General features: G+C 37.6%; 1 protein-coding gene across 2 annotated transcripts in view; it reads left to right on the top strand.

The window, feature by feature from the left end:
- The window catches only part of CTNNA2 (catenin alpha 2), a 1,196,494-nt gene that overhangs the window by 1,082,433 nt on the left and 100,117 nt on the right, over positions 1 to 13,944 (top strand). For both annotated transcript variants that reach the window (XM_060027447.1, XM_060027448.1), the window contains exons 10-12: positions 6,323 to 6,415; positions 7,009 to 7,165; positions 13,723 to 13,923. In XM_060027447.1, the coding sequence (XP_059883430.1) occupies positions 6,323 to 6,415; positions 7,009 to 7,165; positions 13,723 to 13,923 (451 nt within the window). The remainder of the gene's footprint in view (positions 1 to 6,322; positions 6,416 to 7,008; positions 7,166 to 13,722; positions 13,924 to 13,944) is intronic.

Raw genomic sequence — 13,944 nt, 5'->3', positions numbered from 1 at the left:
TTGTGCCCATTTTTGGATTGGGTTGTTTGTTTTCTTGATATTGAGCTGCATGAGCTGCTTATATATTTTTGAAATTAATCCTTTGTCAGTTGTTTTATTTGCAAATATTTTCTTCCATTCTGCGTGTTGTCTTTTTGTCTTTTTTATGGTTTCCTCTGCTGTGCAAAAGCTTTTAAGTTTCATAGGTCCATTTGTTTATTTTTCTTTTTATTTCCATTTCTCTAGGAAGTGAGTCAAAAAGGATCTTGCTGTGATTTATGTCATAGAGTGTTCTTCCTATGTTTTCCTCTAAGAGTTTTATAATGTCTGGCCTTATATTTAGGTCTTTAATCCATTTTGAGTTTATTTTTGTGTATGGCGTTAGGAAGTGTTCTAATTTCATTCTTTTACATGTAGCTGTACAATTTTCCCAGCACCACCTATGGAAGAGGCTGTCTTTTCTCCCTTGTATACTCTTGCTTCCTTTATCAAAGATAAGGTGACCATATGTGCGTGGGTTTATCTCTGGGCTTTCTATCCTGTTCCGTTGATCTATGTTTCTGTTTTTGTGCCAGTACAATACTTTCTTGATTACTGTAGCTTTGTAGTATATTCTGAAGTTCAGGAGCCTGATTCCTCCAGCTCTGTTTTTCTTTTTCAAGATTGTTTTGGCTATTCGGGGTCTTTTGTGTTTCCATACAAATTGTGAAATTTTTTGTTCTAGTTCTGTGAAAAATGCCATTGATAGTTTGATAGGGATTGCATTCAATCTGTAGATTGCTTTGGGTCATATAGTCATTTTCACAATGTTGTTTTTTCCAATCCAAGAACATGGTATATGTTTCCATCCATTTGTATCATCTTTAATTTCTTTCATCAGTGTCTTATAGTTTTCTGCATACAGGTCTTTTGTCTCCTTAGGTAGGTTTATTCCTAGGTATTTTATTCTTTTCTAACACATTTTAAATCAACTATACTCCAATAAATTTTTTTTAAAAATAAAAAATAATAAAACCCAAAATAAAATAGATCAACAGCAAGGAACAAAAAACAGACAAATTTGATAGCTACAGTGTTCTGTTCATGAGGAACTTCGAGCTGTGTGGTGTTTTTTGGTACATGTGTTTGATTGAAAACATCTTGCATTTTTAAAAATCACAATGTATTTTTATGAGGACTCCACACATTCTTGATTTTGTCACTTTTATCTCTGCCATCAGTGTCCCTGGAATATCTCTATCTGTTTTTGGTCAGCTAAGGTGATGATTAAAGGGTTCAGGAATGGATGCCAATCATACAGATTTGGTTTAAGGAGCAAGTTCCTTTCTTAGGAGAATCAGCATCAGCTCTCCCTGGTAGTTTATTGTCTTTCTAAAACTGCTAATGATATTATTGTTTGATATATCTATTTACCCAGTGTGCCTCCAGAAGAGTGAAAAATATCATAGTCTTTGAGCATCCAGAAAATTGTTCTAATCAGGCAATCAGAAAAGCATTATAAGATGGATATCTTACCTCTCCATGATGTGTTTACTTGATTCCCAGCCAGGAGTACTGATCATTTCTTTTTTGAGCCCTTAAAGCTCTTGTAGTCAGCAGCATACAACTTAGCTAAGGCTGCTAAGCTTCCTTCTTTCCCCCAAGATAACCAGTTTTTAAGGCACCTAAGTCAAGGATAGAAGACTTGGCCCAGTCTTTTTAGCTTTTACTTCCCCAAATCCATTATGCTCTCAGAAGTCATGGAGGAGGGTTTCCTTTCCTGAGAGAGTCTTGGGAAATTTAGTGCAATTAGCTCACCAAGGCGCTATGCCACTTTACTCATGGCCTAGTCACTTTCACAAATCATAAATCAATCTAAATAGCCCAACATTTAATAGTTAATGATAGACTTTATTGTTTTTTGAGCCCCCAGGAAGACAACTGACTCTTGTTGCCTGAGCTAAGTTGTAAACAATTCAAGAGTGGAGAAAGCAGAGGCCAGCACCAGCCTATAAATGTTACCTATTTAGTTGATTCAAGCAGGTTTCAAAATTCTAGTAAATATAATCATATCACTCAATTTTGGTTTGCAGTCTCATAACACTGATCTATTAATGGTATATTGTTCATTTTTTTACTCCAATTAGTTTTTTTCTAATGTCTCATGATTCTATTCTACTATTCTCTTCCCCTCCTCCCCCCCTTAGGAAGACTATCATGCCAAATTTTTTTTTAAAAGGAGATAATATTGTGATTTGAAACATAGGACATTTTATTTCACCAAAGAGTTTCTGATATCGTAACATAAGAGCTGTAGTTAAAGAACAGTTAGTTGAAATCAATCATTAAGTACCTACTGTGTGCAGTAGCCTTGTACTGGTGTTGAAATATTCACTGGCATTTCAAGCTGCATTATTGATTAGGAGCTGCCTCAAGACTGAAACTTAGTGTTTGCTGCCAGAGTTCTCAAAATCACAATATGTAAAACCATGTTCAGAGTCACCATGACGTCAATGAGTCCAGTGAGAAACACAAAGGCAAGCCAAAGGAAAACAAGGAAGATAGGAATTTGGATTGTGTTCATGACCAGTTTAAAATACAGAAGCCTGCCTTTGGAGATAGTGAAATCCTTAGCATCGTGTTGGAAATATTTTCAGAATGTTGTAGAATATAACACAAGGTAAATGAAATTCTGATTTTAAGTAGACTTAAACAGCAGGAGTACATTTCAGAGTGGAGGCTGCCAGGCTTTAGGATTTATAAATCAGTAAATTAAAGAGAATAAGTAATTGAAGAACTATTGGGAGTTGTCATTTCTTTATTTTTGCTAAGTGTTGCTAGCACTATTCCCCTACTATGATTCTGTTGTGCAAGGACGTCCCCACACTAGATCTGAGCCATAACAGAGTTTATTAAACAAAGGATGAAGAAACATTTCAAAGGATACAAAAAAAAATTTGTTTGTTTGTTTTTTATCACAATGTGGAAGTTACTGGTTGGCATCTCCCTCACACAAGAGCCCAGTTCTTCTCAGCCCCATCATTCCCAGGGACCTGCCTGGGGATCTGCCACCAGCATGTACAGGAGACTGTGTGGTCTGGAGAGCCACCTCTGTGTCTTATACAAGCCATTACAGTATTCCCTTCTGTGCTTAGGCTGACACTCTTCTGCTGTCTGCAAGCCTTACCTCTAAACCATACTCAGGCTTCTCCCTGACTTATACTAGGCTCCCTTGAGACTCATACAAGTGCAAGAAAGTATTTTATCAGAGCTGGTGATATAATAGATTGTAGTTACTGCATTAAAAAAAAAAACACTTTTATTATGGAAAATTTCAAGCATATCTTAAAGTAGAGCCTGTATAATGAACCATCATATAGTATCACACAGCTTTGACCATTCTGAACTAATAGCCAGTCATTTTTTCTATACCTCCACCCATTTCCCCTACCCTAAATAACTGTGAAGCAAATCCCAAACATATAATTTCATCCATAAGCATCTCGATATATGTGTGTGTGTGTGTGTGTGTGTGTGTGTGTGTATATATATATATATATATATATATATATATATATATAGCTATGGACACTTAACTGAAGTATTACTAGGGTATTTTAAAACATTACATAAAAAACATATATAAAAGCTATGGATACTTTAAATAAAATAACTGAATTATTACTAGGGTATTTTAAACATTAACCCCTTAATATCATCAAATATTTAGTGAATTTTAAATTTCTTTCATTGTTTTACAATGTACATATATATAAAAATTCATTTAAATATTTATGGATATTTATATAATGGTTTATTTGTCTATTCAGGATCTATAAAGGTCTGACTTTTTTCTACTAGTTATCACCATCAGGATTTTCATGATGGCATCCATGTGGTTTTATTTTACATGTTTGTCCCTTGGATTTCTGTAAATTGAGAATCGATCCTAAGGCTGATCATTTTCATGTTTTGTTGTTTTTGTTGTTGTTGTTGCTTTTGGCAAGAACGTTTCATAGGTAGTGTTCTGTCATTCTATCAAAAGATACATGATATATGGTTCTCTTTCTTTTTCTTATTTATAAATATTTTTATGTCAACAGCCATTTAATACTTGGTCTAGAGCCTTTATCTCATTGAGAGTGCTGGTATTTTCTTACTTTTCATCTTACAAAGATGCAAGCAAATATTACCCAAGATCTGATTCCTGGAGCATTTTAAAGTTTTCATGTTGTTGTCCTTATATAGTCATATACCAAACTCTTTAGCAGTTGTTCACTGCAATGGAAAAGTGTGACCTCAAGTCTCTGTCGCATACCAAGCAAGGATGATAAAAAGCAAACAATACCATCATCTGAAATCATCATTTCATAAAATGAAAGGTTTTCAACAGCAGAAATGGGAAGAACTTAAGATTAAAAGACAGAATTTTAAATTAAATACATATATCTTTCTCAAAAATTCATCACACCATCCTGATTTCACACGCCACCATGGACAGGGGCCACTGCATTCTGGACCCAAACAATGGACTAGAATGTAAGAACTATTGTTTAGCTCCATGACGTTAGTAAACATCTGCTAAAAGGTAATGTGAAAATTTGTCCAGCCAAATTACAGGACTAACAACTTTATCTTTAAGAGTATCTTTAACTTATTATGTATTCCAAATCACTATATGCAATCTTCAAAAGCTATTAAAAGGTTACTCTTTAATTCAATAAACATGTATTGAGCACCAATTCTATGTCACATACTTATTCAGGTGTTTGGAATATAAAATGCAGTAGAATACAAATATAACAAAGATTAATAAAAAAGCAGTGTGGAGACAATATTGAAATTGAGAACCTGCGTTCTTGCTCTCCCTCCAAGGAGCCTCCTCATACCCCTGGTCATTTAGTATCCTATGAATGGGTATAAAAAGGCATGTTTGTCTTTCTCTTTGAAAACTAAGTTACATAGTGAAAATTATCTGAAGAATCAAAGGTAAACTATAAAATATAAGAAACTACATGATAACTTTTGGAATTAAATCTGTGGTTTCTCATAGTATATATTCTCACTGTAATAGATTTAATATGTTCTTTCTTAAAAGCTTCAAAATGGGATTCTTTGCACTAATGATTTATTGAGGTCATCTTTGAAAGTATCCCTAGTATCACCATCTATCCATCTCCTTTTGCTGATAAGGAAACAATCCTTCAAATGTGACATGACTTACAGAATGGGTTAGTGGTTGAACCTCTTGATCTCCAGCTCTGTGCTGCTCTCCCTGTTCCACACTAAGGTTTCTTTCACATTAGGAACTATACACATACGCAGTGCATTTGAATCTCCCAGAGCATTAAGGCATAGTAGGGAGGCAGTCTTGTTTTGGAGAGCAGAAGTGAACAAAAAAGTGATACGAAAAGGCAGGTGGCCACAGGGCTCCTAGGGATTCTCTCTGCTAATCATGTACTCTACTTGCCCTACTGCTCCTAGCCCTGGCAGCCCTTCTCTTCTCCTTTGACCTTTCTAAACCCCATCCTCCTGTCCTCTTGACATCAGCTTGGTGGGACTGATCAGTGTTTTGATTATAACTTTGTGTGCTGTTGACCTTGGCCAATCAGGCCGGCCTTGTATTACCAATTCTCACTCCTTGAAGAGAAGGAATAACATTGAAATGCTTGACCTGGGAACCTGAATTCAGTTCAGCTGTTTTGGCTGGTATAGTATGTTTTAAAAATCAAAGCTTGAATGCCTTTATAGTGGACTTGCATGTCCTCATTGGCTGAACACTCCCCCCACTGCCTACTGGATTACACCAGGCTTTTCTACACACTTTTCAGAACTGCCTGGCCCCTGAAAGCATTTGAGTTGACTACTGGTGGACTGACATCTTCCTGACAGACTGTGACAGGAAGATCTTGGGTTCTTTGGGGTAACAGACACTAATTTTCAGTTTACTATGGGTATCTTTAAAATCAAAAGCATTGCCTGTGGCATCTCTCTCACTGGTCAGAATTTAGTACTGATGTGGCCAAAATCACAATGCTTTGCATTCAATAATGAGTCTTAGGGAGTTCAAGTGAGAGTGTAGATGGAGGGGGAAAGAGTTCAGAAGAACCCAGTTAAAATACATTATTTTGTGTGCTCAAGAATCTTGAAGCAATGATTTGTTATTAACACCTTGCTTTTCTGATAGAAATGCCTACAGACAGAAGACTTAGTAATATTTGGTTTAATACAGAAGGGTCCCTTTATCTCATTTGTGAAAGGATTCTCCTGGATGTGGCACTCTCCAGGGAAGGTACAAGGTCATGCAACAGTGTATTTTCCCTTGGTCCCAACATCATTTTCATTCAAATCCTCTTCAATACAGGTTGCCAATTTGGCCTGTTCCATCTCCAACAATGAAGAAGGGGTGAAATTAGTTCGGATGGCAGCCACGCAGATTGACAGCCTGTGTCCCCAGGTAAGCCTCATTTACTTTGTTTCCAAAGCCTGATATTTCAGATCTTCTATGCTCCAGCCCTCATGTCACTCATTTCCTTGCCTTGCCCTCTTTCCTCTCACTAGAAAGTGCTACCCAACGTTCATGGGCCATTTCAGGTTCTGCCTTTCTCAAAAAGAACTTCAAACTATTCCAGTCTCTTCAGAATTACTGTGGCGATTATTCTCTTTTCCACTCCTATTGACTTTCTTCTATTTGTCTTGGACTGTTGTTTCAATGCTCCATATCTATTTACCTTTAGTGTCTCAACCACTAAATTATATGCTTGCGCATGTAGAACAAGACTTCTATTTCTGCCACATCTGTGCTAAGTAGGCTTTGTCCAGTAAGCACTTTTTGAAACCTATATCTTACAAAAAGAAGAAAAGCAAACAAAAATTAGTAGTAGTTGATAACCTACTTTAAGTTTCATGTTTTGATTGTCCTTCCAAACACTGGGAACCCACTTATCTGTGGAAGCTGCAGGGTCCAGGATTTCAACATGATCTTTGACCTGCTTGTTCCTCTGTCAAAGCGTGTGGTCAATATGTCCCTGGATTGTCTCTAACACATAGGTCATCAATGCCGCTCTCACACTGGCTGCCCGGCCACAGAGCAAAGTTGCTCAGGACAATATGGATGTCTTCAAAGACCAGTGGGAAAAGCAGGTCCGAGTGCTGACAGAGGCTGTGGATGACATCACCTCAGTGGATGACTTCCTTTCTGTCTCAGGTAATCACAAACGGGCCCCTTACAAGGCAGCCGAAGGAAGAGAACAAGATGAGATGAGGAATATCTTTCAAATGTCATGGGTCTCTGTTTCAAGTGCTCTCCTTGGCCCTTTGAGCTGTCAATCATCTCTGCAACTGTAATTGTAACACCCTCTTGAAAATTCTTCTCTGCTGTGCACATTATTTCAAGACACTGAGCCAAAGCATTTGGGGGGAAAACACAAATTTCTGATCAAGATATTAGAAACCTGAACAGATTATTTAAGTAGAGTTAGGCTCCTTTTTACTTCCTGGAGTTTTTAAAATAGGATGGCCTTTGATGCATCTGAATCATCCATCTAAAAAAGGGTATGGGTTATGAGACTGGTTACGTTTAAAAATCAAAAAAACAATGAGTTATTCCAATTGGGCTGCATTAAGGTTTTTTCCCTCAATAAGTGAAGTTACCCAGGTTTGTGATAAGCTGGGAAGAAATGTTAGCCACAGAATGAACCCATTAGAAGGTACTTGGGAGTTATTGAGGCTTTGAGCACTTGACCATGAGGTTGTGGAAAGAAGTGAGAGAGAGTAACTAATCATCACTGGAAACTGTAACTTTCTTCTTTGTAAATGAAGCCAGACTGAAGGATGTTGGCGCATTTGAATAACCATGTAATCAATTTGACCTTTAACGGGGCTCATCAATGCTGTTTCAAATTTGGCTACCGCCAGCTAATGGGCCTTTTTCCAAACACATTTGACGAAACACACTTGGCCCAATTCACCTGGAAAAGCCTCTATGGGAGGCATGGGGGAGGAGGTCACCAGAAACCTCAGCTTCCTTGCGAGGCATTAAAATAACCAAGTGATGTTTGAAAATTCAAATTGACCAGGTGTTGACTCTACCCACAGGAATATGGAACTCACACCTGACAGCTCAGGTGTGCCCTAGCCTTGACCAGGACTTACTGAGATCTGAGAGGGAGGGGTTGCAGCACAGCTGGTGGGATCCAGACAGACAGGGCCTCTGACTGCAACGTGTGGAAGGGATTTCTGCAGGAGGCTTAAGTGTATTTAGAAACTTTTCTCTAGTTGCAGTCTTTCCTTTCACCAAGAAACTGACAATGAATTCCCACTGGGGGCTTGTGTTTAAAGCTTGTCTGAGAACAGCATAGTTGAATCTGTAGATCTGATGGATGATGGAAAAGCCAACTTTGAAATCATGGAGGACAGGGCAAGGCAGATGGGAAAAATGAGTGAACACATGCTCAGTATCTATAATTTGTCTGACTTTCTGCTATTTGGTTTAATTCACACCAAAGTTTTATAAGATAGGCATCACTATTCTGAGCCTTCCTTTGAGAAAAGTAAGGCACTGAGAGGTAGGTAACTTGGCAGAGGTATAATTAAAATCCAGATATCCTCTTTCCAGAATCTATATAGTTCTCAGTAAGTCTAGATAGAAGGGAATTTGCCTTTGATGTTTCCAGTTTTCATTGCAGCTCCTTCCCCACCCCCTCAAACCTCGCCATCCCCTCTTGTACCACCATTCCACTCTCTCTTCCCTCTTGGAAACCTGTCTTATTCTTCATTCCCAAAGTGCTTTGTTTTTGATGACTTGTCAAAGCAACTATTCATTTAAACATACCCATATCCAGGGGTTGACTGATAAAGAACTCAATGTGTTGCCATTCCTGGGATTTTTGCTTCACTGATGCGTGAGTCCTAACAACATAAAAGATATGCAAGAAATGTATCTTTCATAAGGTTCTTAGAAATTGTTTGGATAGACACATTGGGGATTTGAGTGGTGGGGAACAGAAGGACGGACACCAGGACTGAGCATCTTTCTTGTATGTAGTCAGTCTTTGTCAAGATGACTATAGGGGTCCCCAAAAGGGGCAGGGGGACTCTCCAACCAGCCTCAGAACTCACACAGCAATCCTAACAGCACCTGGAAATCTTATGCTATTCCCCTTCTATCTACAAATGAATAGAAAATATCCATATACTACCTTTTTCAAAGAGGAATCATTTCAGAACTTAAAGCTTTCCCAACTTCTCCTTTTCTTTAAATGCATATATGAAAATTTCTGAGGGTAGAGAAAAGCAAGGTTAGGAGGTCTTATCTCAGACTGTTTCAGTAGTGCAAAGCTTTTCTTAATTTTCTTCCACCGGATATGCCTCTGCCACCTTTCTCCCTGCCATTCCTTTGTGCATCTCATTATTACCAGCAACAAGAAAAGGCTTTGGCTTCCGCTGATAACACTGTGCAGTCCAACCCCAGTGGTACAAGCGCTGCGGCATGCCATGACAGGAAAATGAACAGGCGCTGTCGGGGAGCCAGCCTTGGCAGGATCTGCTAGAGCATGCCTTTGGACTTGACAATCGGAGGCGGCAGGCACCTTTCCACAGATGGGCTTGACAAATAATGACACAGGCCACTCTGTCCTGCTGGTAGACTGTAGATACAGCCCGATAGTTGGGGAAACTACTTCTCATCTCCTCTCCGAGCTGGAGCCAAAACATCTGCATCAGTAAATTGCAAGGTTGGCCCAGGAGATATTTTGAAATGGCATTAATGACACTTTATGTATCAGTTTCTTCTTAAGGGAATATCTATTCTGGCAGGAAACTCTATTTTGAAAACAACAACAGAAAAGATTTTTTTTAAGGGATAGTTTTGTTTTGCTTTCTTTCTTTTTTTTTGCTACCTGAACTTGTGTGTCTGAGTGCTTAATTTGTCCATATGAAAAGCAGCAAGTTTGGGGAGCTACTAACATTACAGGAGCAAAACCAATTTTCAGATGTAGTCTGGGATTATAAAAAAAAATGAAATGGCTGTATGAGAACACTTAAACTTTTCCCACTGGGCAAAAACTAAAATTTTTAATAGTGTCTTAAATTGAACATCTTGGCATTAATCACATAACAGTTGAATTCTTGGGTTTGGCTCACAAAATAGCAGGCATCTAAGATCTGAAAAAGCTGTTAACTCAATCCCATAATGTCTAAAAGTTTTGTTTTGCTTTGTTTGCCTTTTCCTCTTTTACTTGTTTGGTTTTTTTTGACTCCAGGGTCTTGAGTTTGTTTCATTAAAAAATTCACAGACTGAACTTTGCTTTTGAATTTAGAAACTATAGCTTTAAAGCTTATAATAATCAGGTAGTCTGATCATCTGTGATTTTTTAACAAGATTATATCTTTCCTGAAATCGTAAGGTTGCAAAAATTCAAGGAAGTTTACCACAAGATACGTTGCAGTCAAATGTTTTATGATGTTTAAAAACCATGCTTTACATCCAGGCATCCAAAGTACCTAAGGGGTTTATCCCAGCAATGTAATCATCTCTGGAATACAGGTGCTTTTTATTATTACTTTCTCTTCTATGTTATTTTCTAGTTGGAACATCATTCCTCTATCTCCTTACTTAATGAATTCTTTCTCCTGAAAATACCGTAGGATAAAAATATATAATTGATTGTCCCTCTTCAATGGACATGTTTATTCAGGATTTCTTCTTTGATTGCCTGCTCTAAGGTGCTGTCAGGTATGAAAATATGAGTTAAGTGTGGATTCTGCCTTTGAATAATTCACTGCCCTTTTTAATAGATACTAGACCAAAGTAATTCCAAACTTGTAAACCCCAGACCTGATGGTGTAGGGACTAGGGGTGGAGAAGTTATTACAAGGGGTCCAGGGAAACCATATATAAACCAAGTGTCATCTTTTGATTAAATAATATGTCTACAAGAACAATATAGCTCTTTTCAAGTGCATTATTGGTACTTAGATTAATAAAGTACAAATTCATTTTAAAACATTCTTTATCATAGTGGCTTTTACATATATATCATCCACTGGTATAACTACTATCATGAGGGAATTGTAATTCATTTTTTTATAAAAGGGGTACCTCTAATTGGGTAAAGTTGGGAAATGCAGAGTAAACTATCTCAACATTTCATAAAAAGAGTTGATTAAGAAAACTGAGTCATTTAGTAAACTGAAAATTAGTAAAATTAATATTTTATTCACATATGATTAATATGACTAACCATTGAACAAATTAATTGGCAATTCAATTAAAAGCAATGCTGTTGCTATGATGGCCTCCTTCAATTAATGTATACAGTTGACCCTTGAAAAACTTGGGGGTGTGGGGCACCGACCCTCCCTCCACACAGCTGAAAATCTGGGCATAACTTTACAGTTAGCCCTATAGATGGGAAGTTCCGCATCTGTGGATCCAACCAACCTCGGCTCTGTGGTACTGTAGTACTTACTACTGAAATAAATCCATGTATAAGTGGACCTGCACTGTTCAAACCTCTGTTGTTCAAGGGTCAACTGTAGTTATACCTATGAAAGCATATTCTTTTTCTTGTTCCTAATTAGATTAGTTGCATATTTTAGTTTGGAAATTAGATTTTAAAAACTATCATTTCATTTTAGGATATTAGGTCATGAATGGACTTCTTACATTTTAAATTTTGTTAATTCCAGTACATTAGTATCTAATGTAATTGACAGATTCCTCTGTTTTGCATTCAATTCCATCTTTAAACTATGCACAGAAAAATGGTAGGTATGCTTATTCTTACATTATGTTATTCAAAGAAAATGCCTGTTTTTTTTTTTTTTTTTTTTTTTTTTTTTTTTTTTTTTTCCGGTATGCGGTCCTCTCACTGATTTGGCCTCTCCCGTTGTGGAGCACAGGTTCCAGACGCGCAGGCTCAGTGGCCATGGCTCACGGACCTAGCCGCTCCGCGGCATGTGGGATCTTCCCGGACGGGGACACGACCCCGTGTCCCCTGATTGGCAGGAGGACTCTCAACCACTGCGTCACCAGGGAAGCCCGAAAATGCTTGTTTTTGACATGAACACCCTCGCAGTTGCCCATTTTCAGGGACCACGACATATTTTAATTGTCTGGAGGAATCCATCAGGGCAGTAAGAGAGACCTATTTGAATCAAACTTCTGTATTTAAAATCCTGTGCCAAGTTTCATTTGAGTAAACCTTTTTTTTTAAGGTGTCCTTTTAGGTGAGTTTGCATGATCCAATCCAAGATCTCATAAAGAGGTGGTTTCAGAAGTTCCTTAATCAAAATGAAAGCCTTTAAGTCTCTATTTTCACAACTGTCATACTCGTTCTCTCAGGAAAATATCAGCATTCAGGAAATAACTTCTTGTGAGTTTAAGATATCTAAATATTAAAATTTAAACATTTCATTTTTTTCTATTCTAATTTCTATTTGAAACCAGAGAATGTAGAAATCAGAAATTTATAAATAGTTGAGTGAGGAAATCATATTGTATGAGGTCAAACAGATGTTCCTTTATGAATCATGTTATACTTTGCAATTTTCTATCCAATGTCTTATAAAAACAAATATTTTCTCTGAGTGATTGGTTTAATTAAAGAAGGAGAGATCCATGGGACAGACTGGGATTTGCTGAGTACCCTCCCATCTCTCCTTCTTTAGGAATTTATAAATCAGAACTAGCTCTAGAAACTTCTTAAAGAGGTAACCATTCAATTTAGTCCTTTATTAACTATTAATTGAACAGTTATAATTTCTTAAGGGTTACCAGATTACTTAAGACTACTTCCAAGCTTGTCCTGTTATTCTATTATGTGTGTATATGTATATTTTCAGCTTAAGTTCTTTTTTTTCTCAGAGTATTAAACTTTTTGAACATTTCCTTAGAATTCTGTTTCTAAAGAATGTTCAAGGAACATAATAACAGATCTCACATTGGACATGGAAAATACAAAATTGCACACTTGCAAAACTGTAAGGGACCAGACTGCATGTTTTTTCTAGGCTGGTAGAGAGAAAAGCCTCTCATTCTGCCTGCTTGGATTCTGCTTTGGACAATGATGGAGAGTGATCCCTGACCTTGACTCCAATCTGAGGGAACCAGCCACAGACTGGATTGTATTACAATTGTGGGGAACTCTGTGATCCTCTTCACCTGATCAGTTTCCATTGCATATACGTTATGCATGACACAACATTGGAAGACTGATAGGGTGATATTTGTTCATTTTAAAGTCTCCCTTAAATGTTTCCTCAATAAAAACATGATCCAACCCAAAGTGCAACTCTGGACATGTCTAGAAACGTTGCTGCTTGGTGACTTCTTGTTCGCTGCCACTACCACTCTTAAAAGACCTTTTCACCCAATAAATCTTAAACACTGAAACAAAGAAAGAGATATTTTTAAAGTTGGTGGTTCTTAAAGTGTGGTCCCCAAACCAGCAACATTACCATCACCTGGGAACTTGGTAGAAATGAAACTTCTTGGGCCTGACCCCAGACCTAGTGAATCAGAAACCCTGAGAGAGACATGCAACAGTCTCTATGATGCTACAGATCCTCCAGTTGATGTTCAAGTTTGAGAACCACTATTGTAATTATAAACTATGTTCTTTAAATATAATTTCAATGTTATTAGGCATGTATTGAGATGTACAAGTTGATGGCTTGTGAGTTAATGAATCTATCTTCAATAGGTTTTTAAGTGTGTCAGTGGTATAAAATCATATAAATGTGTATGTGTCCTCTCCACAGAAAATCATATCTTGGAGGATGTAAACAAGTGTGTGATAGCCCTTCAAGAGGGGGATGTGGACACTCTGGACCGGACTGCAGGGGCTATCAGGGGCCGGGCAGCTCGAGTCATACACATCATCAATGCTGAGATGGAGAACTATGAAGCTGGAGTTTATACTGAGAAGGTGCTGGAAGCTACAAAATTGCTCTCTGAGACAGGTAACCATGGATATTAGGTTT

This window comes from Delphinus delphis, chromosome 12 (assembly GCF_949987515.2).
Source record: "Delphinus delphis chromosome 12, mDelDel1.2, whole genome shotgun sequence".
In the NCBI taxonomy this organism is placed as follows: domain Eukaryota; kingdom Metazoa; phylum Chordata; class Mammalia; order Artiodactyla; family Delphinidae; genus Delphinus; species Delphinus delphis.
This window is presented reverse-complemented; position numbering and strand designations above follow the sequence as displayed.